This window comes from Salvia splendens, chromosome 3 (assembly GCF_004379255.2).
Source record: "Salvia splendens isolate huo1 chromosome 3, SspV2, whole genome shotgun sequence".
NCBI lineage: Eukaryota > Viridiplantae > Streptophyta > Magnoliopsida > Lamiales > Lamiaceae > Salvia > Salvia splendens.
Genome location: NC_056034.1, coordinates 18,259,790 through 18,285,528, shown reverse-complemented (window position 1 = coordinate 18,285,528; position 25,739 = coordinate 18,259,790). Strand labels below are relative to the sequence as shown.

The window sequence follows — 25,739 nt, the reverse complement described above, 5'->3', positions numbered from 1 at the left end:
CTTGGAACCGCCGCTAGGTTCAGGAAGTCCCATCGGTGTCTCGGGGAACTTCGCTTGAAGCCACTTCGTCATCTTCATCATCAGTGCGACGGCCTCCGCCATCTTGTCGGAACGCCTTGACGATTCTGCCACTAGGTCGGTGATACGCCCCTTCAGGGCTACGGCCTCCTCTCTACTTCTCCCCATTTCCCTCCGTATCTCCGTCACTTCTTTTCGTACACTGATTACCTCCTTCCTCACATTCTCTACTTCGTTTCTCACTTCCTCAACTAACTTTCTGACTTCTGCATCCTCAGCACTGTCCCTTCCTTTACCCCGTAGGGCCACAATCCCCTCCAAAACCATTTTCATCTCTGACCTCATCCATCCAACCTCTTTCCTTACTTCTTCTACTTCTATCCTGGCTCCGGCTTCCATGTCAGCAGTATCCTTCGCCTCCACCATCTCAGGCTCCTGCTTCGTCAGCGCCTCCGACTGACCAACCTCATAAAAGCACACGTCCCTTCCCTGTGTAATGAGCAGCCCCTTATTGAAAAAGTAGTCCACGTTGAACACCTCCGGGGGTAGACACATCTTCACTTCTCTGCAGGACTTGTGGATTTTCATAATAACGTTGCGTTGCAGGTAAGCCCCTAGAAGGTGGCATGTGTAAAGATGTCGGGAAGGGTTGGCTGTCACTTGATGGCAGGCTTGGGCTAACCAATAGCCCAAGTGAACACGGACTCCCTTGGCCATGCACCAAGTAAAGTACAAGTCGGGGGTCGTCAGAGCGTTGTTGGCTGTGCCCATCAGGTTGTAGCTAATGAAGGTCTGGGCGAATCGCAGGACCCTGTTCTCAATATGGTGGGCCTTCGACCAGCTGGTTTTGAACTGACCTACCCTAGGGTGAGCCACAAACTCCCATGCGTTCTGCGTCTTGAATCCCGGTGTTAGCTTCGGCGAACCAATCATTCTCTCGCTCCACAAACCCTCATCATCCTCTGTGCGCATAAGCAGTCCCATCCGTAGAGTCCATTCACGGATGCTCATCACATGCTCTTCATTGAAGAGCCGGAATTTGATGGAGTCAGCATTCAGATCGGTGGTGGACTTAAATCGGAAGGTGGAGAAGAATTCCCTTGCCAGGTCGATTGGAACTTCGGCGGTGCTGTGCTTGAGCAACCAATCAAAGCCGATTGCGTCGATATAAGTTCGGAATTCATCATTGCAAGCGATCTGCTTGAGCTCCGATGAGCTGTACATTTTTCCAGACTTAGCGTACTTGCCCTGGGCACTCTTCTCCTTGTGGATGGTTGCGCGTTTCGGGTCGTCAAACTTTCTCATCTCGTCCAGGAGCTCTCTTGTAATCCAGATCTCAGTTGGCTCAAAGTTGAGCTCATCTTCTTGTTCTTCTTCAGAGTCACTAGACCCAGCAGAATCCTCGGGCTCTGCAGCGTATGGTACCTTGCCAGGTCGAGGAAGTGGGGATTCAGTGGATTTCCCTTTCGCCTTCTTGGTCTTGGAAGGAGCAATTTGTTTCCCCTTCCTTTTCTTCTCGGCCGCGTGGCGGCGTTCCTCTGCATCACTCTCCCCTCTGCTCGGTCTGGGAGATTCTGCCTGCTCAGGTGTTGTGGCTTCTGGACCCAGCATTTCTTCCTCCGTCTGCTGGACGGTTTCATCTATCTCATCAAGCAGGCTCCGACGAGCCTGTCTCCGCGCTTCCCTTGCGTTAACCGGTGAATCTGTCCCTTCGGGGACATCAGTCAGATCCACTATCAAATCCAACCCGACATCGACGGGTTCTTGGACATTCTCAGCACCGAGGGCTTCTCCTTCCTTGTTCAACAATGGGGTTGCCCCTGAAAAATAAACAGGGGTCTCTATCCCCTCCAAACCTTCTCCAACGTGGGTTTCTGTACCCGCAGACTCCTCAGGGGTTTCCCCTCTCTGACATCTTCCTCAGTAATTAGGGCTTCGTCGCCCCCAACCACTTCTGGGGTTTCCCCCTCCACATCTCTTTCAGCATCTAGGGCTTCGTTGCCCTCTAGAATTTCAACTCCATCAACAGGGATTTCCCCCTCAACAAACTCCTCCAAAACAGGGGTTTCCCCCTCAACACAGCTATCAGTAACAGGGGTTTCCCCCTGAGAAACACCAACCACTCTATCCTCTAAAACAGGGGTTTCCCCCTCAGTGGCAGATCCTAACCTGGGTGCACTTACGGTCAACAACTCCAACCCCGCGGCCAGATCTGCTTCGTCTTCGCGAGTTTCTGCAGCGGTTGGTTCTGAAACGGCGGCAGTGGGTTCTGCGACGGCCTCCAGCTCAGCGGTGGTTTCTTGAACGGTCTCTGGTGGTGGTGCGGAGGATGTTGAGGCGGTTGGTATGGATTTCCCCATTATAGCCGCGAACATGGCAAACGCCTCCATCGCCTTTTCTGGTCCCCCAAATTTTTGTAGCATGTCTGCCATAAATGCCGCCGCACTTGAATCGGCGGATCCTGAGGTGTTCCCGGCACTTTGCTTGTTATCCATGGAGAATTCTGCAGAAATTTTTTTTTTTTGACAAAGACTTGGATGGAAACTTCTTTGATTAGGGTTAGAAAAGAAAACCTAGAGAGAATTTGGGATGTAGAGAGAGAGAGTAAGTAAGTAAGTAAAAATAAAAGAACACGGTTATTATCCGATAAGTATGGGCGAGGACGGCTTTTGCTGACGCCAGCGACTGTACGCCTCCCATAAAGGTGTCTTTTGAAATCCGAGCCGGTGCCAACTCCCTCCAAAATTTTACTTCTCAATTCCCTGCCCAAGTAACTTCCTTCTGCAAAATCACACTTAGAGAAAAACATTAAACTAAAAAAAAAATGAAACGCCAGACTCCCCGGGTCTAGGGTATGACAGTATCAAAAACATTCCTTAAGGAGTCTAGTATTTCGAAAATATTGTTGGAAGATTATTATTATTTTTTTATTTGTTTGGGTTTTTCTTGATTTTAAAGAAAGCGATTAAATATTTACATTTTATGTTCAAGTGTTCTCAAGATTCCCCAGGTCAGGACATGTTAAAACTTCTTGGATGCTGGACCTAGGAAATTCTCTAAGAACACTCACTTCCCAGACCGATTAGGCGATATCAGGGAGTGCGCGTAGTGGCATTTCGTCCACTACACACATCTCCGAATTATCCCTAAATACCTTCACCCTATGGCCATTGACAAGAAATGGAGTAGAGTTTGGAGCACTTCCCTGGATCTCTACTGCTCCATTTGCACGAAGACTCACAACAGTGTATGGTCCGACCCATTTGGACTTCAGCTTACCAGGCATCAACTTGAGCCGGGATTGGAATAGGAGAACTTTCTGCCCAACTTGCAATTCCTTGACTCGGAGGTTCTTGTCATGCCAAAGTCTTGTTTTCTCTTTGTACCACATTGCCGATTCATATGACTCCAGCCTTAGCTCCTCCAACTCCTGCAGCTGCAATTTCCTTTCTTCCTCGCAAGATTCGGGTCTCATGTTTATCTCTTTGACCGCCCAATATGCTCGGTGTTCTACTCCCACGGGCAAGTGACACATTTTGCCGAACACAAGCCTATATGGTGACATCCCAATAGGTGTCTTGTATGCCGTCCGGTAAGCCCATAGTGCGTCTCCAAGCCTCTTACTCCAGTCTTTTCTAGACGGATTAACCATCTTTTCCAGTATCGCCTTTATCTCTCTGTTGGATATTTCCGCCTGGCCGTTAGATTGAGGATGATAAGGTGTAGACAGTTTGTGGTGGACGCCATACTTTCTCATCAAAGCTTCAATAGTCCGGTTGCAGAAATGCGTCCCATTGTCAGATATTATAGCTCTGGGCACTCCGTACCGATTGAAGATATTAGCTCTAAGAAACTTCGATACCTCCTTAGCTTCGCAAGATGTGGTCGCCTTGGCTTCTATCCATTTCGAAACATAATCCACTGCCACTAGTATGTATGTATTCCCGTATGAAGATGGAAATGGACCCATGAAGTCCATTCCCCAAACATCGAAAATTTCACAAACGATCACCGGGACTTGCGGCATTTCATCTCTTTTGGAGATTCCCCCAGTCTGTTGACACCTCTCACAATTCTGACAAAACTCGAACGCATCCTTATGCAATGTAGGCCAGTAAAAACCACTATCTAACACCTTCCTTGCGGTCTTCCTAGGTCCAAAGTGACCTCCACAAGCTAGGGCATGACAATGATTCAGCACATCCCTCTGTTCCCACTCCGGAATACACCTCCGGATTACTTGGTCGGCTCCCATTCGCCACAAATACGGGTCATCCCAGAAATAGTTCTTGGCCTCGCTTTTCAATTTCATCTTCTGGGCTCGGGAAATTACTTGCGAACTGGGCACCTCTCCAGTGACTAAGTAATTTGCCAGGTCTGCGAACCATGGCTCAGCGTTTTGATGACATTTCCCTTTTTCGGCATCCCCTGGACCTGTTAACACCATAATCTCTTCCCAGCTGATAGGTCGAGGAATTTTTTTTACGTAGTACAAATGTTCCTCTGGGAATGCATCCGGTATTGCTTCCTCGGTCTCCCCTTGAAATATCCTGCTCAGATGATCGGCTACTTTATTTTCTGTTCCCTTTTTGTCTCTGACATCCCAATCGAATTCCTGCAAAAGCAACACCCATCGGATTAATCTCGGCTTGGATTCTTTCTTTGCCAACAGGTACTTTATAGCCGCGTGGTCGGTGAAGACTATCACCCTCGACCCAAGCAAGTACGGGCGAAATTTCTCAAATGAGTATACTACCGCAAGCATTTCTTTTTCAGTAGTGTCATAATTTCTCTGAGCTTGATTCAGCGTTTTTGAAGCATAAAAGATCACATAGCTTTTCCCATCAACTCTTTGACCTAGCACCGCTCCCACGGCATAATCGCTTGCGTCACACATAATCTCAAAGGGTAGATTCCAGTCGGGCGCTCTAATAATAGGCGCAGATACTAGCCTGTCTTTTAACAACTGAAAAGCCTTTTTGCATTCCTCATCAAAGACAAAATCAACATCATTATGCAACAAGTGGGTGAGTGGCTGAGCAATTTTTGCGAAATCTTTTATGAACCTCCTATAGAATCCTGCATGCCCTAGGAATCCTCTCACCTCCTTCTGATTCGTCGGGTAAGGCAGTTTTGAGATCACCTCAATCTTTGCCTGGTCTACCTGTATACCTCTTTCCGAGACTACGTGCCCTAGGACAATTCCCTCAGGGACCATAAAGTGGCATTTCTCGAAGTTCAAAACCAAATGTTTTTCCTGGCACCTTCTCAATACTATATCCAAACTAGCCAAACATGAGTCAAATGAATTCCCGTACACAGTGAAGTCGTCCATAAAAATCTCGATGCAGTCCTCCAAAAGATCCGAGAAGATACTCATCATACACTGCTGAAAAGTGTCTGGCGCATTGCACAGGCCAAACGACATCCTCCTGTAAGCGTACGTGCCGAAAGGACACGTGAAAGTTGTCTTCTCCTGGTCCTCGGGATCCACATAGATTTGAAAATACCTACTATACCCGTCTAGGAAACAGAAGTATTGCTTGCCTGCTAGCCTCTCCAGCATCTGGTCAATGAAAGGAAGAGGGAAATGGTCTTTCTTGGTCGCTTCATTTAACTTCCTATAATCGATGCACATCCTCCACCCAGTAACTAGTCTGGTGGGCACCAATTCATTCTTGTCGTTCTTGACCACCTGTATTCCTGACTTCTTGGGTACCATATGGACTGGACTCACCCATTCACTGTCTGGTATGGAATAAATGATTCCTAGGGAGAGTAGTTTCAATCCTCCTTTAGCACTTCCTCCCTCATGTTAGGATTCAATTTGCGTTGAGGATCTCTGCAGGCTTTTGCTCCTTCCTCCAAGCGGATGTGATGCATGCACAAATCTGGACTAATTCCTACCAGGTCAAAGAGTGTCCACCCAATAGCCTTCTTGTTTCTTCGGATTACCTTCAGCAATCCCTCTTCTTGTCCCTCGGTCAAGCTGCTGTTGATAATCACAGGGAAAGTTTCGTTCTCCTCTAGATAAGCATACTTTAGGCCTGGTGGAAGTGTTTTCAACTCTTTCTTGGGAACATCTTTTTCCTGGGGCAAGGGATTTTTCTCTGTTACTTCCATTGTCCTTCCCTTCCTCGACCCAGCAGAACCTTCCACACTCGCCACATAAGGTGTATTCCTTGACCTAGCTAGCTCCGGATTTGCACAGAATTTTAGAATTGCTTCAGCTAGCTCCTCATCTGATAACTCGCTTGTGTTCATTGCTTGACACCAACTGGCCACTTCTCTGTCAATGGCTTGACTCATCCCGGAGTTCTCAATCTGTTCCTGCATTAATTCCGTCTCAAGGTATTCTTGGACCAAAGGGTTAATAACATCTATAGCATGCAAATTTTCAACGTCAAGAGGTTTCTTCATTGCCTCATCAATGCTGAATGTGTATTTCTCCCCATTATAATCAAGGCAAATTGTTCCATCAAAAACATCAATGATAGTCTTAGCGGTACGTAGGAAGGGTCTCCCTAAAAGTACTCCGCCCGACTCTGCAGACTCATTATCACTCATCTTAATCACATGGAAATCAGCAGGGTACAAGAAGTCATGTACCTTGACTATCACATTCTTAAGCACCCCTTCAGGACAGATGCATGACCTGTCCGCCAATTGAATCACAACCCTCGTGTCTACCATGCCTACCCCCACTAATTTCTTGTATATGGAAAGTGGTAACACATTTATCGACGCACCCAAATCGCACATAGCGTGCTCGATTCTCACATCACCAATAGAGATGGGCAAGGTGAACATACCTGGGTCATTGCATTTTGAAGGCATCTTCCTCTTCTGAATCACTGCGGAGACGTTCTCGCCTATCAGAATTTTCCCACTGGGCCTAGCCTTCCCAGCTATAAATTCCTTGATGAACTTGCTAAAGACTGGCATCTTCAGGGCCTGTAAGAATGGCAGATTGATTTCCAACTTCCCAAAAATGTCCATGAAGTCTACCGGTTCTTCCTTCTGTTTCTTGGCTTCCCTCCGACTCGGAAAGGGTTTCAGTCGCTTCCCTGCTCCGGTAGAACTTTCAGCTGATAACTCTCCAGTTTCTTTTCCCACTGCCTCATCTTCCAACTCCGGCTCTGGATCGAGGAAGAATGGTTCAGTTGATCTAGGCAAAGGTTTCTCTAAATCTCCTGTCTTAAGGTCATCCTTGACCAAGGGACTTCCTCCCTCCAAGTGTCTTGGCCTAGGAATTGTATCCTCTTTTTCCCTGTTTTCCTTGGGATCTGTCACCTCCTTTGTTCTTACCATTGGCCCATCATATCCCTTCCCGGATCTCAAGGTAATCTGACTTATATTAGCTCTGTCCGGTGGCCTTACGGAGGCGGGAATCTTCCCTTCATTTCCCCTCATATCACACAAAGAAGTAGCTATCTGGGACAATTGCTTAGCCAGCATATCCATGGCTGCTTTCTGCTCCTGTTGAGCATCTTGAAGCTTGTGCACTACGTCATTGTTCGATTGCAGGTTGTTTTGCATATGTTGCTGAGAACTGACGAGGTCGTGCACCATATCATCGATACTTTTTGGTGGTTTCGGTGGCTGACTGGGTCCTGGGCCGATACTTAGGGTCGGTCCACTTGCTTGATTCTGACGAGCGTTTCCTTGACCGCCTGAAGAATTATTGTATTGATTTCCTTGGCCCTAGTAATTGTTCTGAAAATTCCTTTGGTGTGGGTGTACATAAGAGTTCCCTTGACTGTTCTGATTCCTGTTTCCCCAGCTCGAGTGGTCTCCTTGGTTCCGATTAATCCAGTTGCCCTGCCCCTCTTGATTCCTTCCTGACCAATTACCTTGTCTTTCGGGCTGAGGTGCAAACTGCTGACTTTGTTGCGGTGCCGGTTGATTCTGTTCATTGTCAGTCCATCTGAAATTTGGATGGTTTCTCCAGGGCGCATCTCTCTGTCTCCCTGGATTCCAGCTCCCATCGGGATTCCAACTTCCCATTGCATTGACATGGGCCTGATAATCTCCTTCCTGGGTCCCGTAATATTGTTGAATTTGATTATCTCCTGGACCAGGAGATTTCTCCTTCCCTTGTGAAGCCAGTGGAATCGCCTTTTCAATCGCGTTCAAAAGAGCCTTCTCGAGCCTATCAATTCTTGCTTCGACTTTGTCATCTTCTTGTTCTCTCACAGCATGCACCGATCCTCTTCTCACTGCATTTCTAGGGTTATCGTACGCCTTCTTAGCGTCAATCAACTTCCCTAGGATCTCTCTTGCCTCACTTCCCCTTTTTCTTGTGAAATTTCCCCACTCGAGGAGTTCATTAAGTCCTTTGACTCGGGAGTGGCTCCTTCGTAAAACAGAGAGTAGGTCTCTGCCTCTATCATTCGGTGATTCGGGCATGCATCCAACAACCCCTTAAATCTCGACCAATACTGACTCAACGATTCATCGTAATCTTGCTTACACTCTAGTATTTCTTTCTTAAGTGTATTCGTCTTATTGGATGAGAAGAAATAATCTAAGAATTCTAACTTGAAGTCCCTCCACGTGCGGATAGAATCCGGAGGCAACCTCAATAGCCACATATTAGCTTCCCCCTTCAAGGTAAACGGAATCGCTCGTAGGCGATAATCCTCCTCTGTTGCATCATTCGGCCTCTTCTGAATACCACATAACTTACTGAATTCATTTAAGAACTCATACGGACACTCATTTCTACGCCCAGAGAACGTCGGCAAGATGCCGAGTACGTTTGTCTTGATCTCGATAGTCCTCTAGCGTGGATTCATCACTATAGCTTGAGCTGGTTCTCTATCTAAATGGGCAGTGAGAGAGCCGATTTCTGGATCCGGGTCTACCACCTGCGCCATGACTACTTCCTCTGCTTCCCCTGTTTCTGACTCTGTTTCTGATTCGGGTGGTGATTCTGGATCTTCGCGTCCTGATGACGTCCAAGATTCGTCGCTAGTAAATTCACTCGGAAACGGACCTCCCGTGGTGAACCCTGATCTGGTGATCACAGTAGAGACTGTACCCTTAACCCGCCAATCAAACTGGCCGTGTTTCCACCCAGATGAGTTGCTCCAGTAGGTAGATCTTGAGCCTCTGCTCATAAACTGCAAACAAAAGAGAAAGAAAACAAATCAAAACTATTTACACCACAGACTCTGAACACTAACACTAAGCACGCCATCCATCCCCGGCAACGGCGCCATTTGAAGTTGGGGTCTCGCTTCGACTCTAATGTCGAATGACTAGACTCAGGAGTAAGCGAGTGTGCACATATGAGAATTAATGCAAAGCTCGGTCCAGACACAAGGCTCCTTAAATCCACTGGATCACTGGGTCCAGGAACTCTAGAGAACTACAGTGTTTTTGTCATTGGACACACTCGACTCCCCTTCAAAAATAAATCCCTCAACCCGAATACTATGAATTAGTATAGGGAAGTGGGGTCGATCCCACAGAGATGGATTCGCAAAGTAGTGCTAAGAGACTATGGAAACAAACGGCTGCTGCCACACAAAGGGATTGAGATTTAAACTACCACTAGATCTAGGCAAGAAATGTAAACGCTAGACCTAGGACACAGAAAACTTACTAGAATCAGACATCAATACCGACAGACACAATTACTCCCTAGACTAAGTAAACGACTACCTAATCTAGCTAAACAGTAAGCAACTAACAGTGGGGACCATATTTCCAGAAATAGCAAGTACAGTAAAAAGCTGCAGATAACCAACCCATGCTCCAACTAACTACGACATGCACCTTCGCAACTAAACTAAACTCGCAGATGAAGAAAACAGAGCACACTCCTAAATTCAAACAGAATATAAAGATTTGGACGCCGGAAACTTGCTATGAATCGGAAATACATCAGATCTACATAAACTAGGCGAAATGAAATAAAAACACGTAAGCTAGGCATAAAATTAAAACACTCCTGCTCAGAATCACTTCATACGCTTAATCCACTCCGGATCCAAGCCATCCGAACTCAACAACCAACAAAATCAACTCCATAACTCCGATTCTCACAGATCTGCTCCGATCAACTCCAAATTCCAACAATCACAAAACAACTCCACAACATCAGCAAAACAAAACCCCGATTCATCCACAAACAAACTCCATTCTTCCAGATCTCACCATTAACCTGCAATAATCCAGAAAATAACCACGAAAACAACCAACTCCAGAATTCAAGTAAACACAATCAATCGACAGAAATCATCACGATCGACGTAAGCGAAAATGAAACTTGCATAAAAGTAGAGAAATATCCAGAAACAAAAGAGGACCGAGCTTCGAACAGCGAAGCTCGGCGAATTCAGCAGAAACGAAAAGAAAAACATAAATAAATTGTTTCTTCGCCCCAAAGAAGGACGGTGTTACAACCCACAAACACTATCGGAAAGCTAAATGTGAACCCCAGCGCGAACCCGAGATCCTCCGCGAATTAGAACCAAGTATGTGAAAAGTGAACTGAGCAACAGGCTGTTCGTGAGGCCTCCCCCGAGAAGGTCCCTCCAGCTTGCATGCTTCTTCCTTTTATAGATGCGGACATAACCTTCTAGAGTCTTCGTAGAAATCCCTATTCTACCCTTCAACTCCGAGGCTTCCTCCGTCAAGCAATTTCTTTCATAATGTCCGCTCTTTCGCCAGTTTCCTAGGACTATGCAAGCGTCCTCTTTTTTTCCTGTATCTAGCGAAAACCTTCACACACCTGGCTTAAAACATGCGTTAGACCCAGTAATTTCACGAAATAAAACCCCTAGACCGATGCATGAAATTAGCCTTATCAGTGGGCTTTATTACTTAAACTCCTTTATTTACAATGATATGTAAATGGTGAGATAAGGGTGGTTTAAATGTTATGTCATGCCGTATTTTATGTTTTGAATTGCCTATCTGATTGTCTACTAGGATAATGTTCTACTAGACTTTGATTGTTAACGAATTCGGGTTTGACTAGGGAGTGAGTCCCTACTCGGACTAGTGCACTGATTGTTGGGAAATAAACACAGGCAATCACGAATATGAAAGAGAATGAACACAAGAAGTTGTTTACCCAGTTCGATACAATGTGTATCTACGTCTGGGGCGATGCCAAGCCAGGGATTTCACTATATAATTTCAGGATGATTTAACAATGAGGGAGCACCTCTATTTATAAGTAACTAGAGAGCCCTAATTCTAGTCAAACTAGGAAACATATTCCATGAGGAAATATCTTTTAAGGAATAAATCTATCACAAGGAAATATACTTCAAGGAAACAAATCCTAAACATGGTAGGAGATATTTTAGGCTCCATAATTAACAATCTCCCACTTGGAGACTAACAACTCCTAAACAACCATTTCCTCGTGATCTCATCCCTTCATCCGCTTAGTATCGCCTAACCTTCTCTTCAAGTTCCAAGGCCAATTGAAGCTATGCATAGCTTCAATTTCTCTAAGGTCACCACCTTAGTAAACATGTCTGCAGGATTCTCACTTCCAAGTATCTTCACAAGTTGCAGGATTTTCATCTCCACTAGGTGTCGGATGTAATGATATTTCAACTCCACATGCTTTGTCCTAGAATGAAACGCTGGATTCTTCGCCAAGAAAATAGCACTCTGACTATCACTGTAGAGTATGCTACTCTTGTTCTCCTTCCCAAGTTCATCTAAGAAACTCTGCGACCACACCATCTCCTTGCTTGCCTCTGTCGCAGCTACATATTCAGCCTCCGTAGTAGACAAAGCAACAGTCTTCTGCAACTTAGAAGTCCATGAAATAGCAGTACCACCATAAGTAAATACATACCCGGTTGTACTTCTTCTCCCATCAAGATCATTGGACGCCAAGTCTGCATCCACATAACCTGCCAGCTCGACATTCTTGCCATTGAAACATAAGACGCTTTCTGTAGTACCTCTCAAGTATCGAAGGATCCATTTAACTACTTCCCAGTGTTGCTTGCCCGGATCACCCATGAACCGGCTCACTACTCCCACTGCTTGTACAATATCCGGCCTCGTACACACCATTGCATACATAATACTGCCAATTGCTGAAGCATAAGGAATTTTCTTCATTTCAGCACGTTCTTCTTTTGTACTCGGCGACTCCTTCTTCGACAGCTTAAAGTGACTGCCCAAAGGCACACTTACTGGCTTCGAATTATCCATGTTGAATCTTTCTAAAACCTTACCAATGTAAGCAGCTTGCGAAAGATACAATTTTCCTGCCGCCTTGTCACGCTCGATTCTCATGCCCAAAATTTGATTAGCCTCTCCAAGATCTTTCATGGAGAATCGTTCAGACAATTGCCTTTTCAACTTATCCATCTCCTTTTGATCACCTCCTGCGATCAACATATCATCAACATATAATAACAGAATAAGATAGCTCTTGTCAAACCTCTTGTAGTAACAACAATGGTCAGCGTAGCATCTTTTATAGCCAATCTCCATCATGAATCCATCAAACTTCTTGTACCACTGCTTTGGAGCTTGCTTTAAACCATACAAGCTCTTCTTCAACTTGCATACAAGGTTTTCCATTCCTTTTACTATGAATCCTTCAGGCTGTGTCATGTACAACTCATCCTCCAAATCACCATGAAGGAATGCCGTCTTTACATCCATCTGATGTAACAATAGATTTTCTGCAACTACCATACTCAACACTAAACGAATAGTAGTTAGTTTCACAACAGGAGTGAACACATCTGTATAATCAATACCGTATCGTTGCTCAAATCCCTTGACAACCAGCCTAGCCTTGTAGCGCTTGCTACCATCGGCTTCACATTTGATTCGATAGACCCACTTGCAATGCAATGCCTTTTCCCTTTAGGAAGTTCCACGAGCTCCCATGTGCCATTCAGGAGAAGAGAGGTAAACTCTTCATCCATGGCAATTTTCCACCTTCGTTTATCAGGGCCTTCTCCTGCCTCTGCATAACACTCGGGCTCACCACCATCAGTAAGTAACAAATAGAAATTAGAGGGCGAGTACCTATTAGGTGCACGTCGCTCTCTAGTCGATTTAGGCAGTGGAATAGTCGGTGGTGGAGTGCTTGGTTCTTCTTCAAGCACCTCTTCAGCATTCTGACTCTCCTTGCTCCCACTCGAGTTTGAGATGTCTAGCTCGACCACTTGTGGCTCATAACTGCTGGGACTTGACGCCTCCAATCTAATCCTTGTACAATACATGTTCATTGAAGATGACATCTCTACTGCGAATAACCTTACGGTTCTGCTCATCCCAGAGTCTATAACCGAACTCATCGCCTCCATAACCAATGAACGTACACTTAATAGATTTAGCATCCAACTTACTTCTCTCAACGGAACTAACATGAGCATAAGCAACACAACCAAAGATGCGTAGGAAAGATAGATTTACCTCTTTTCCTGTCCAAACCTCCTCGGGTATCCGAAACTCCAAGGGAACTGATGGACCTCTATTAATTAGGAATGCAGCTGTGTTGACTGCATCTGCCCAAAAACTCTTTGGCAATCCACTTTTCAACCTCATGCATATTGCTCGCTCATTCTACGTTCTGTTCATGCGCTCTGCGATTCCATTCTGCTGTGGAGTTCCTTTCACAGTTTTCTCCATGCGGATTCCATTCTCGGCGCAGAATTCCTTGAACTTTGCAAGTTCATATTCTCCTCCATTATCGGATCTTAGACACTTCACCTTCATCCCGGTTTCAGTTTCAACAAGGGCTTTCCATTTCCTGAAAGCGTCAAACGCATCGGATTTACTCTTCAGAAAATAAACTCATAGCTTTCGAGTAGAGTCGTCGATGAAAGTCATATAATATTCAGAGCCTCCTAGGGACTTCACAGGTGCTGGTCCCCATAGATCAGTGTGGACCATCTCCAACTTCTGTGTCTTCAATTTTCTGCCTCCTCTTGAGAAACTCACCATTTTCTGTTTCCCAAACACGCAATCCTCGCACAGGCCAACTTCAACAGTTTTCAAGCCAGGCAGTAAACCTCTTGAGCACATTATCTTCATCCCTTTCTCGCTCATGTGGCCAAGACGACAGTGCCACAAATCTGCATTATTTGCCTCACTTGCAATATCAATGCAATCTTTGGAGTTAGTTGTGGTATACAACGTACCCTCCTTCTTACCTCGAGCTACTATCATAGCTCCCTTGGTAATCTTCCAATTGTTGCAGCCAAACGTCACGGTGTACCCTTCTGCATCAAGCTGCCCAATGGAAATCAAACTTCTCTGCAATCCAGGAATGTGTCTGACTCCATTCAGTTTTATTACGGATCCATTGGACGTCACTACCTTCACGTTTCCCTTTCCCACGATATCTAAGGGCTCGTCATCAGCCAGATGTTCCTTCCCAAAATCGCCAGAAACGTAGTCTTCCATTATCTCCACATTGCTGCAGGAGTGAAACGACGCCCCAGAATCCAATACCCACGATTCCATCGGACTACTGACGCTCAAGACCAACGCCTCGCCATCGTCATCAGACATGGTAGCGTTTGCTGTCTTCTTGTCCTTCTGATCCTTATTCTTATACTTCTTCGGTGCCTCACATTGATTTCTAAAATGCCCAAACTCATCACAATTCCAGCATTTAACTTTATCCAAATCCTTCTTGGATTGACTCCTTCCTCTGGAATTTGATCTTCCACGATTTTGCTTTCCCTTCGATCTGCCTCTCTGTTCTGTATTCAGTGCTGATCCCGAAGTAGAAGATCCTGATTCTCTCCGGCGAACTTCCTCACCAATCATCAGATCTCTTACTCTGTCACCTGTTAGTTTTGTCTCTGCAGCAGTAACTGCTGTCACTGTGCCAGCCCAACTCTCAGGCAGAGACGATAGCAAAATCAGGGCACGAATTTCATCATCGAATTTTATATTAACCGAGTTCAGTTGCGAAGTAATCATGTTGAACTCGTTGAGATGTTGTTGCACCAGCTTTCCCTCTTGCATTCTAAAATTAAACAATCGTCTAATCAGATGTACCTTGTTTGCCGTTGATGGTTTCTGATACATGTCCTCCAAGATCTTTATCATCTCCTTTGTCGACTTTGCTGCAGTCGTGTGACAAGCCACATCCTTGGACAACGATAGCCTAATCGCGCTCATCGCTTTTCTGTCCAGCAGCTCCCACTCCTCATGTTCCATCTTTTCGGGTTTGGTTTTTAAAGGCTTCCAGAGATCTTTACCGTACAGGTAATCCTCAATCTGCATCTTCCAAAATCCGAAATCAGATCCGTCGAACTTCTCTACAACAATTTTCTCGTCGATCCCCATCGTGATTTCTGCCTCTTAAACCCTAGGCTCTTGATACCAGTTGTTGGGAAATAAACACAGGCAATCACGAATATGAAAGAGAATGAACACAAGAAGTTGTTTACCCAGTTCGATACAATGTGTATCTACGTCTGGGGGCGATGCCAAGCCAGGGATTTCACTATATAATTTCAGGATGATTTAACAATGAGGGAGCACCTCTATTTATAAGTAACTAGAGAGCCCTAATTCTAGTCAAACTAGGAAACATATTCCATAAGGAAATATCTTTTAAGGAATAAATCTATCACAAGGAAATATACTTCAAGGAAACAAATCCTAAACATGGTAGGAGATATTTTAGGCTCCATAATTAACACTGATGGGGATCGTGAGCCGTCCTTTGTGGTCGGCCGGTCCAGTGATCGAGTTTGTGGCCACATTCTCGTTTCACATGATGGTTCAGACATGGTACATGATGGAGGATGACGATGATGTTTGCGAGCGCATGCACCTTTTTAAGGAATGATTTTAGTGTTTCTCGGCCTTTTAAAGTAAAACCCGAGTTTCACTCAATGATGGATTGACATAACTTTATAGATAAATGTATTTCGGGCATGAGTTCACTGAGTGCATCAAGTACTCAGCCCCTGCATATGTTTTCCCTATGTGCAGGTTGAGCGAGGACGGGAGGCGGAGGATGTTGAGCATTTGGACAAAGACAGGATTCAATAAACGTTCCGGTTACTATTGTGTCTTCATACATAGTAGTAGCTAACTCTCAATTGCTTCCGCTACGTCAAGTTTTTTTGTAGCTCCCATGTTTTCTTTATTCTGTTGAATTATGTTTCCCATGAACTTTGTGATTCGTGATTTCAGACTATAATTGGTAATAAAGTTCATCTTTTGATCTACATATCGTACCCCTTGATTGTTTCCCCCTTCTTCCCCGCTTCTTATTTCCCCCATTAGTCGCGATCAACTGTGTTTTCTATCCTTAAAAAATGCGGTCGTGACACACGCCCAACGACCCTATCCATGGGAACGACGGGAGACGTCCCGTAGGACTTACCGACCATTCTCATTCACGAGGTATCTCCCCCACATTGGAGTCAATAGTGTTGATCCCAAAGACATCAACTCTCGTGTTGGACCCGGCCACTCAATCCATTAGAGGATTCTATGGAGCCACTAAAAATGGAAACCCCAGTTCTCGTGTTAGCCCCTATGGTCCCAATACACGTGTTGATCCCGAAGGCCTCAACACTTGATCCATTAGAGGATCTCAAGGAACCACTAACAATGGAACCGTCAATTTGCGTGTTGGCCCCGAAGGCCCCAACACTCGTGTTGATCCCAAAGGACTCAACACACGATCCATTGGAGGATCTCGCGGAACCACAAAAAGTGGAACCGTCATTCTTTATGTTGGTTCCGAAGGCCCCAACACCCGTGTTGACCTCGAAAACTCCAACAATCGATCCTATCAAGGATCCCATGGAACCACTTAATGTGGAACCATCGGTTCCACCAAAGGTGGTTGCACCAATCAACCCAAACGGGTTAGTAATTTCTCATGGCGTTATGGGTAGCCATAGGTAAAGATGTGGACTCGACGGGAGTCGTGGTCATGGCGGGGACCAGATGGGAACCCAGCGGGGAACAGTGGGCACGTCGGTGTTGAAGTCGGGGAAAGTGGCGACGGCGAACGTAGCAACGAGATCCATCTCCACGCTAAGGTATTAGTTTCGAAAGTTTTAGATTCAATTTAAAGTCCAAACTCCTTCTTCAACGGCAAGTATATCTCGTCTGGCGATTGTTGGTTTTTGATATTGACTGTGATACAAAGATACATTAACTGGGCGTAATACAATGCAATGAAGAATGGAGAAATTAAACGGAAATAAACTGAATTGAAATTATAAAGAAGAATTCAAAACAATAAACCGTAAAGATGTAAGCCGAGTCGAGGAGTTCTCTTTCCGCAAGACGAGATACGCCCCGGTAGTGCTCTCGGTTTGGCGTGTCGTCCCCAAAGATAAAATGGCTTCGTCTATGAAGTAGCAGCACTGCTAGCAGCAGAGCTCCGATGAACGGGAGTAAGGCATGGGCAGAGCTTCGATGGGAAGATTATGCAGAGAGGGAGAGAGCGTGTATGCAAGAATGCTTGGGTTTGTTGTCTGTTCAATCGTATGCAATGCATGGAGTGACTGCCTATTTATAGGCCAAGTCCACCCATTGGGCATTGATGGAGTCAACCACCATTATGTATGCCATGATGGCTTGACTGTAACCGCCGGAGGTTACTGACTGGTGCACTAGCCATTGGGAGCTGAAGAGACACGACGCATCTGGACACACTACACGACGGGATACACCATGGACCGTCGGGGTCCATCGGGGACCTTTTGTCTCCCGTTATGCGTCGGGGTCCAGCGGGGACATGACGTGGACCAGGACCACCATGAGTCGGGGTCCGTCGGGGATGGCGTGAAGTTTGAGGTGGTCTAAAAAGAACAAGCGGGGCTTGAACCACGCTCAACGACCAGCTTTAAAGAGCAGCCCAAAGACCACCTAAAGACCAATTGACAAGATCCAAGATCCAAGATCCAAGGCACACGGCCCCCGGTGCACGAGGCACGGTGCGCGGCTCGCGGGCGGGCGGCGGCGCGCGCACATGTGGGCTCTGTCACCCATCTTATTCCACGATAATTATTACACATAATAATTCATCTTATTAAATAGTTCATCAAAGAAGTTTATCATCCCCAATGTGAGATAATTAACACTGAGTTAATTAATCCCTTAGTTTTTCTCATAGCTCATTTCTAGCTTTATTGTGACCAACTTTAATATATTATTTCTCACTCATCGGGAATCAGATTTGAGAAAATGAATATACTACGGTCATCTACTCGGAACGTAGATCGAAGCTATTGCATTTAATTTCATAAAATTAAATGTATTGTAACATTTATTATTAGTCAAAGTCGTTTACCAAAAACGATTCCAACAAATCAATCTATAAAACCCTAGCTTTTTGTATAGTTAAAATTGTTTAATTTGTTGGTGATGCAGCCAAGAGCAAGACCATGAGACGGCTATCCACTTTCGCGTTTCACCACGCCTCCCATCCGTGGAGCAGGAATCCCATTCTTATATGGATGGTAATGCAGTTTCTCCCAAGATCAATATGCTATATATATATATATATATATACTTGACATTACCTCTCACTCTTCTTCTTTTGCAGCTTTGCTTTCTGAAACAGTTTAGAAGTTCAGTGCGCAAGTCCGATTACATGGCCTTGAGATTGGGTTTCATCACCGTGGGTATTCACTCATACACAATTTGTTTCCATATCCCAAAACTGGATGTAAATAGGTTGCCTGAATTCTGCAGAATCACAAGCTGCCGCCGTCCTACAATTTTCACAAATATATGGTACGAACCATGGAAGACGAATTCTCTGGCATTGTCGGTATCAGGTATAACAACACTAACCATTTTTTATACTACAACTTGTGAATGGGATGAGATTGTTTAAATTCATATATGTGCAGTTAGCCGCTGTGGGGTTACGCAATCCTATGCATCTTCATTAATATCCATGGTCTCAACATTTACTTCTGGCTTTCATTCATACCTGCGATTGTAAGTCTCTCCTTTTAGTACTACAATTTACAACTGGGATCGAGTGACTGATATATAGTATGCTTTGAAGCTTGTGATGGTGGTGGGCACCAAACTGCAGCACGTCGTCTCCCTGCTAGCTCTTGAAGTGGCAGGGCCGTCTGTGGGAAGTGAAGTGAAGCCACGCGATGCGCTGTTTTGGTTTGGGAAGCCCGAGATCTTGTCGCGCTTGATACAGTTCATATCGTTTCAGGTGATATGCAAATCGATTGACCTCAAATTTCAATACGTTTCTGGCTTGATTATCGTCCCTCATTTGCCTTAATATTTCAGAATGCTTTCGAGATGGCAACTTTTATCTGGTCCTTGGTAAGAAACAAATCCGTTTCCCCTTGACATGAATCAATAGATAATTTTTGAGGTGATGAATCAATTATATGAATGATCTAATATTGGTGCAGTGGGGATTCAATAAGCGTTCTTGTTTCATGAAAAATCACGCTATGATCATCATTCGACTCGTTTCAGGGTACATACGTACATCCGTCACATCACCTCACTTTTTTTTCTGAATTATGAAGACATTTAGTATTTCGATTGTTCAATTAAGAACTACTAAGAAATGCAGGGTGGTTGTCCAGTTCTGGTGCAGCTACAGCACAGTCCCCTTGAACGTGTTGGTTTCAACGGTGAGTGGTTAATTAATTTTACCATATCATATCATCACACATTTATATGTAGTTCTTACTTTGTATTCATATTTTGGTTTTAATTTGGAAGATGGGATCTCGTTGCAAGAAAGCCATCATTGCAGAGAGTGTGAGAGAGTCGTTGCATAGCTGGTGCAAGAGAGTGAAGGCGAGGACAAACTCCATCACCACAAGATCCACGTGTTCGCTCGAATCAATCATCGATGAGGGCGATGAGATCATCACCGTTGGATCTCCCACGCTGTCTCCCTCTTCCTCCTTTGGCCATATGGATTACCTCAATCACCATCAAGAATGTGACCTTGAGAGCTCCTCCATTACCATTAGTGGTCACCTCGACCCCCATGAGTTCTCGTTCCGCCAAACACCACACGACTACGTCGTTGATCCGGACGAGGTGGTGGAAGCCAGGACTGAAACTACTCTTCTTGATCTACTCAACAACACGTGAATATCTCAAGACTGGCATGAGAGCTTGTGTGATATCATCTCAAATAATCAAAATTCATTGTACGACATTTAATAATGTAGTGGGATACTTGTAATTTGTTTTGATATAGAGTTGTATTTTGAATACTACTTTCTATGGTTTTTGATAGATGAGATGGTCTCACACAAGGGTAAATATGTAGTGGATATGTGTGTAAATGATGTTGCATTGCACATCCTTGTGTTGAAATAGTTTATTTGTGTTTTGCGCAAATCATGCAATATTACAATTAAATAAATATTGCGAAAAAAAGAAGATAGGAATAGTGAAAGGACCAATGAAAGAAGAGAAAATGAGGCACGTGGCGGATGAGGCTGTGCAAACCACACTACATCACTATGTCCCTCTCATCTCATCGCATCCTCACAACTCACAACTCTCTCTGTCAGCCACAACCAGCAATGGCGAGTCTACCGAGCACCATGTTCAGCTCCGTGCCCCTCCATAGGGCAGCGGTGGTGGGCTCCACCACCAGGCTCCGCTCCCTCCCAAAATTGAGTCTCTTCGGGGTGAAAGTGAAAGTCGGGCGAGGGGGCGGAGCAACGTGCATGGCGACGTACAAGGTGAAGCTGATAACACCGGATGGAGAGGCGGAGTTCGAGTGCGGGGACGACGTTTACATCGTGGACAGGGCGGAGGAGGAGGGGCTGGAGCTGCCCTTCTCGTGCCGCGCCGGAGCCTGCTCCTCCTGCGCCGGGAAGGTGGTCAGTGGCGCCGTGGACCAGTCCGACGGAAGCTTCCTCGACGACGAGCAGATAAAGGAGGGATGGGTGCTTACGTGCGTCGCTTATCCCACCTCCGACCTCGTCATTCAAACCCACAAGGAGGCTGATCTCTCCTTTTAATTCACTTGTATTCTCAATATTGCTATTTAAATTAGTTCATTAATCTCAGTTAATTTCTAAGATCCCAACTACTTCAGTCTTTTTAGTTAAAGATGGATAAGTTTCAGGTCACTCCACTGCACCTTTTGTATTTATTTTGGAATGTAAAGTAGGAGAGAGAGACTAATACAGAAGAAATGCTCCTCTTACTCTATTTTCTTCCCACTTTAGCTATTTATTAGTATTATTATTTCAAAACACATGCGGAAGAGAATATAAATGATAAACTCATAAGCCTTATAATTAAATTAAGAAAAATAAAATGATAAGACTCCCATCCACAACAAGCAAAATAAAATGTTACTACTACCATCCAATTGAGGAAAAATGGACTTGGCATAATTGGAACTAAAGGTCTTAACTCGAAAATCTTTATTTACAAAATTTGAAAGAGCTATTTTCCGAACTACATAATATCTATCACTTTGTTGTGTATTGAAATGGATTTGAAAATAATGTTGTAGTTTTGTAGTAGTAGTATTAGAAATGAGTAGTTTCCGGCTCAAACCCGAAACATAAGAGGAATATTATTTGGACTAAATTTGAAAGCAAAATAAAAAATACTACTATTAAAAGTGCCGTATATTTTCGAAAAAGAAAGTAAAATTAGGTGGATAATATATTTATGAAAGAGAAGAGATAACGAAAATGATAAGGAAGCACAAAAAGTAGGGCACGTGGCAGATGGTGCACACTAGTATTTGTAAATAGAAAATCTGAAGATATCCATTTCATTTCATTTCATTTCTCACACACACACAAAGCAATAATAATGGCTAGCCTTGCAAGCACAATGTTCAGCTCCGCCGTGGTTCCTCGGAAGCCGGCAGTGGGCAGGCTTGGGTCGGTCCCGAAGGCGGCGGCTCAGTTCGGTGTGAAGACGAAGAGCAGGGGAGGAGTGAGGTGCATGGCGACGCACAAGGTGAAGCTGATAACACCGGACGGAGAGGTGGAGTTCGACTGCGAGGATGACGTGTACATCGTGGACCAGGCGGAGGAGCAGGGAATTGATCTGCCCTACTCGTGCCGCGCGGGATCCTGCTCCTCCTGCGCCGGGAAGGTCGTCAGCGGCAGCGTTGACCAGTCGGACGGAAGCTTCCTCGATGACGACCAGATTGATGAAGGATGGGTGCTCACCTGCGTTGCCAAACCAACCTCCGACGTCGTCATCGAGACTCACAAGGAGGAGGATATCGCCTAATCACATTGGCTACTACATTTTCTTCATATTTTTATTTTCATATCACCTGTCTCTTTGCAACTCCAATTGCCGTAATTATCACTATCACCATCCCTTCAACTCCTAGTATTATTGTTGTGGATGAATATAGTTGGCTAAACGATAATGTATTTGTGCTTGTGGCTAACAAATACAAAACCATATCCTAACCTATTTTCAATTAAATTTACTCCCTCCGTTCCACAAAAAAAAACACAATTGGCAAAGTAAGAGAAAGAGAGAAATATAAAGAAAAAGTAATTAAAGTATTATTTGCGGATAAAGAGTCTCAATTTATTAGAGAGAAAAAAGTTTTCAAATTAATAAAGAGCATATTCTAATCAGACGGATTAAAAAGAAAAAAAAGATTAAAAAGGAAAAAAACCATATATTCTCGTGGAATGGAGAAGTAACATTTATTTGAAATTATAGAGAGAACAAGTAAATTGAATTTTGATTTTTACAAATTTTGTTAAAGTAAAAATTACAATGAAATTGTTTGTAGATCACATTTCGCAAATACCACCCATCCACGCGACAAATTTCAAGATATGTTTTCTCTAAAAATGGGGATGAACCGCGGGACAAGAGTAATGCAAATTTTAAGAAACCACAGAAAACTCAAGCAAGACAAAAAAAAAAACAAGTCACTTCAAGTGGGAGGACGGAGTATTACAGAAGCAAATTTTACAACACTGCAGAGGGCAGATTATACATTACAGAAACCCTTCTTCAAGTTGGCAAGAAATATAGAAAGATAGGAAGGATAAAAATCATTGGGCATTTTGTTAAATAAATTACCTTCCTATCGGTACAATAGTTTGAATGAAGTTAACAAAACATATCATGGTTTTGCCCCATTAATAGTCGGAGCAATGCCTCTAGTTGTCTTCACATAGGCAGCATATTCGCTGTATGGCATGGTAAACAGTGTACTTTGGTAACGCGTGAGCTGGATGCTCTTTCGCAGTTGTCCGGTGATGGTGCCACTATAGCCTGCCTTTCTTATCAATGAATCAATTGCTTCAACAGTTGTCCACCCTTGCATCATAAAGCCAATGAACTATCACAAACCGAAACCAGACAGCTTGGGGATTCATAGAATCACCAAATCGTTGTATCAAACAAGTAAAACAATATTAGGAAAACTAGTTACCTTCATGAGCAGCAACCTCAGGCAAGTAGGTGGCGCTTCGCCTTGTATTGTAGTCAGGATCAGTAAATTCAATTATTATCCCATGCTTCCCAACCTGGATAAACACAATTTGATGCAAATAAACATCAGGCCGAGAATCAAGCAACTAGTCCATGTTATTCAAAATTGCACGTGAAATTCACATTTAACAGATCATAGTAATAAGGAGTTTTATAAGCGATGAAGTACATAACCAATAAAACATAGATCCTTCATGATGAACAAGGACTAGTTGCATCAAAAGGATAGTTAAATGATCAGTCAGATGGTGCGGTTGCAAGCAAACAGGTGATTCAAGGGAAGTGAGCCAAGCCAACACATATAATTTCGTAACAGTTGAATATTAGTTATAGCACTGACCTCCCAGTCAAGGTAGTCACGAGCAGTTTCATAATTAGTCAGAATGGAAACTGTACATTCTAAGGAAGGCAGTTCTTTAGCTTGTATTGGGGGGAATCGTCGATCCCTGAGGGCACTGAAATATAGAGAACATGAGATCAGTAAACAACGCTATCCAAGAGATTCAGTAATACAGTCAGATGTTGATAAGTACAATTTCAACATAAAAGAAAGAAACTAGATACAGATCAGATAATCCTGAGATGTTAATGTGACATACCAAAAATTGAGATGTAGAAAACATGAGATGCAAATTTAAGAGTGAAGAACAACCATACAACAAGGAGTTTAGAAGTTGATTAGTTTATGGAATGCAATAGATCTAAAGAGTAACAAAAGAAAGAGCCAAGCAAAAATCACTACCTCAAATCCGAAAGGAATATACAATCCCATACAAAGTGTATAATAACAAAATCATCTAACTCAAATATTTTTCATTCAAGACTAGAACAGTGAAAAGTAGGAACTACATGAGTACATTATAAATTTATAATGTAGGCTGTTCAACTCTGATGCCTGACTAATAAATAGCGCATACCTTGTTAAAGCATAGTCCCTGAAGCCATTAACTATGCAGCGAGCTTCCAAAGTGCCTATGCATCCACGTAAACGAGGTTCCCCACCATTGATCACTTTCTTCCAGGTCACGAACAGTGGACTGAAAACAGAGTTTAACGTACACAAAGCATAACCAATTAAACCATATATTGAAAATTTCTTTTTCTACCATGCATCTTATTTTATTCAAGACTCAAAGCCAGCCAGTTGAAAGCACTAAACATTCTTTTATCGACCAAGAAAGGAAATTGAAGGACCATTTTAAGGGTTCACTAGAGAAAATAAATGAGCAATGCCCACAAAAACATACTTTTTGAGAGCATTAGTTAGTAGTAGTAGTAGTAGTAGTAGTAGTAGTATATTTTAAAAGATCATTCATCCCAAGCAATCATAGGGTGAAATATTAACTTAAAAAACAAGGAAGAAGATAAGTAAACGAAAATAGTTAAAATCACAGCCCATTTTCCAGTCCCAAATTTGGAACACGCAGAAGAGCGGTTTAACAATAAGATATTGCCCCTGCAGCAGAACTCAAAGAAAGTTTCAATTTTTTGCCACTACCAAAATTAACAAGTTTATCAATCGAAACTTTGTAATTCCAAAACATGATTTGGTTGCATATCATATAAAACAGTGGTAAATTAAAGACCCAATCAATTCTGGAGTCAAACTCATATACATCAGACCATAATAACACATCCGTAAAGAGCCCATAAACCCAAATGGATAATGAAATAGTATATGCTCAAATTAAGCAAAACGAATTGAAGAGTAGTAAGCATATAATTAATTCCCACACACAAAATTGCGAGATTAAGGAATCCATACTGTTGGCCCTCATCGAAGGCGGGAGGAGGAGCCTCCTCGTTGTTGTAATGCGCCATCAGAGTGTCGAAGCAGTACACCACCATCTCCCTATTTGCCGACACCATTTTTCTATTAAATTTTAAATTAAAATTTGATTTTAAATAAAAAGAGATAGAACTTGATCGGTGGGATTATGATCGGAAACCGAATTTGGGTCCGAGAAGAATTGAAAGAGTGAAAATTTAGGGTGTCGAAATTGGAGAAGGATGTATTGAGGAACACTCTATCTTCCTTTTGCTGCTTTTCCGGAAAAAATTGAAGCTTTTCTAAAAAGGAAAGGAATATATATATAGAATTGATGGAAACGAGTTGGAGCTCCAACCGAATAGGTATGGGCCTACAAAAGGATCCGAACCCTGACACTGACTTAGAAGCCTAGGCCCAATTCATATTTAATTTATTTTTATATCATATCAGGATAGGAGTGGTTGAAATCTTATTAAAATCTAAGTTAATTGGATTTATCATTAGATCTTCGTTCATTTTA

At 43.7% G+C, this 25,739-nt stretch overlaps 4 protein-coding genes and 1 long non-coding RNA gene across 5 annotated transcripts; 4 read left to right on the top strand and 1 right to left on the bottom strand.

Annotated features, from left to right (window-relative positions):
• The first annotated feature begins 18,406 nt into the window (after nucleotides 1-18,406).
• Nucleotides 18,407-18,716, top strand: LOC121793917. The gene is made up of 3 exons (XR_006049194.1): nucleotides 18,407-18,464; nucleotides 18,551-18,625; nucleotides 18,700-18,716. It is a non-coding gene; the product is annotated as an uncharacterized LOC121793917 (long non-coding RNA).
• Nucleotides 18,717-18,723: 7 nt separating this feature from the next.
• LOC121796689 (MLO-like protein 4) lies at nucleotides 18,724-20,091 on the top strand. The gene is made up of 7 exons (XM_042195486.1): nucleotides 18,724-18,785; nucleotides 18,861-18,951; nucleotides 19,022-19,183; nucleotides 19,264-19,299; nucleotides 19,392-19,459; nucleotides 19,559-19,619; nucleotides 19,711-20,091. Exons 3-7 carry the CDS (start codon nucleotides 19,028-19,030, stop codon nucleotides 20,089-20,091), a joined length of 702 nt encoding a protein of 233 aa, XP_042051420.1. The 5' UTR covers nucleotides 18,724-18,785; nucleotides 18,861-18,951; nucleotides 19,022-19,027.
• Nucleotides 20,092-20,466: 375 nt separating this feature from the next.
• LOC121793755 (ferredoxin-A-like) lies at nucleotides 20,467-21,168 on the top strand. The gene has a single exon (XM_042191788.1). It carries the CDS (start codon nucleotides 20,469-20,471, stop codon nucleotides 20,973-20,975), a length of 507 nt encoding a protein of 168 aa, XP_042047722.1. The 5' UTR covers nucleotides 20,467-20,468; the 3' UTR covers nucleotides 20,976-21,168.
• Nucleotides 21,169-21,737: 569 nt separating this feature from the next.
• Nucleotides 21,738-22,419, top strand: LOC121795328 (ferredoxin-A-like). The gene has a single exon (XM_042193851.1). It carries the CDS (start codon nucleotides 21,787-21,789, stop codon nucleotides 22,213-22,215), a length of 429 nt encoding a protein of 142 aa, XP_042049785.1. The 5' UTR covers nucleotides 21,738-21,786; the 3' UTR covers nucleotides 22,216-22,419.
• Nucleotides 22,420-22,866: 447 nt separating this feature from the next.
• Nucleotides 22,867-25,492, bottom strand: LOC121795327 (uncharacterized protein At2g38710-like). Its single transcript, XM_042193850.1, has 5 exons — nucleotides 25,214-25,492; nucleotides 24,366-24,485; nucleotides 23,789-23,903; nucleotides 23,390-23,483; nucleotides 22,867-23,274 (listed from the first exon to the last, which is right to left on the bottom strand). The coding sequence occupies exons 1-5, from the start codon at nucleotides 25,315-25,317 to the stop codon at nucleotides 23,078-23,080; spliced, it is 630 nt and encodes a 209-aa protein (XP_042049784.1). The 5' UTR covers nucleotides 25,318-25,492; the 3' UTR covers nucleotides 22,867-23,077.
• Between the last annotated feature and the right edge of the window lie 247 nt (nucleotides 25,493-25,739).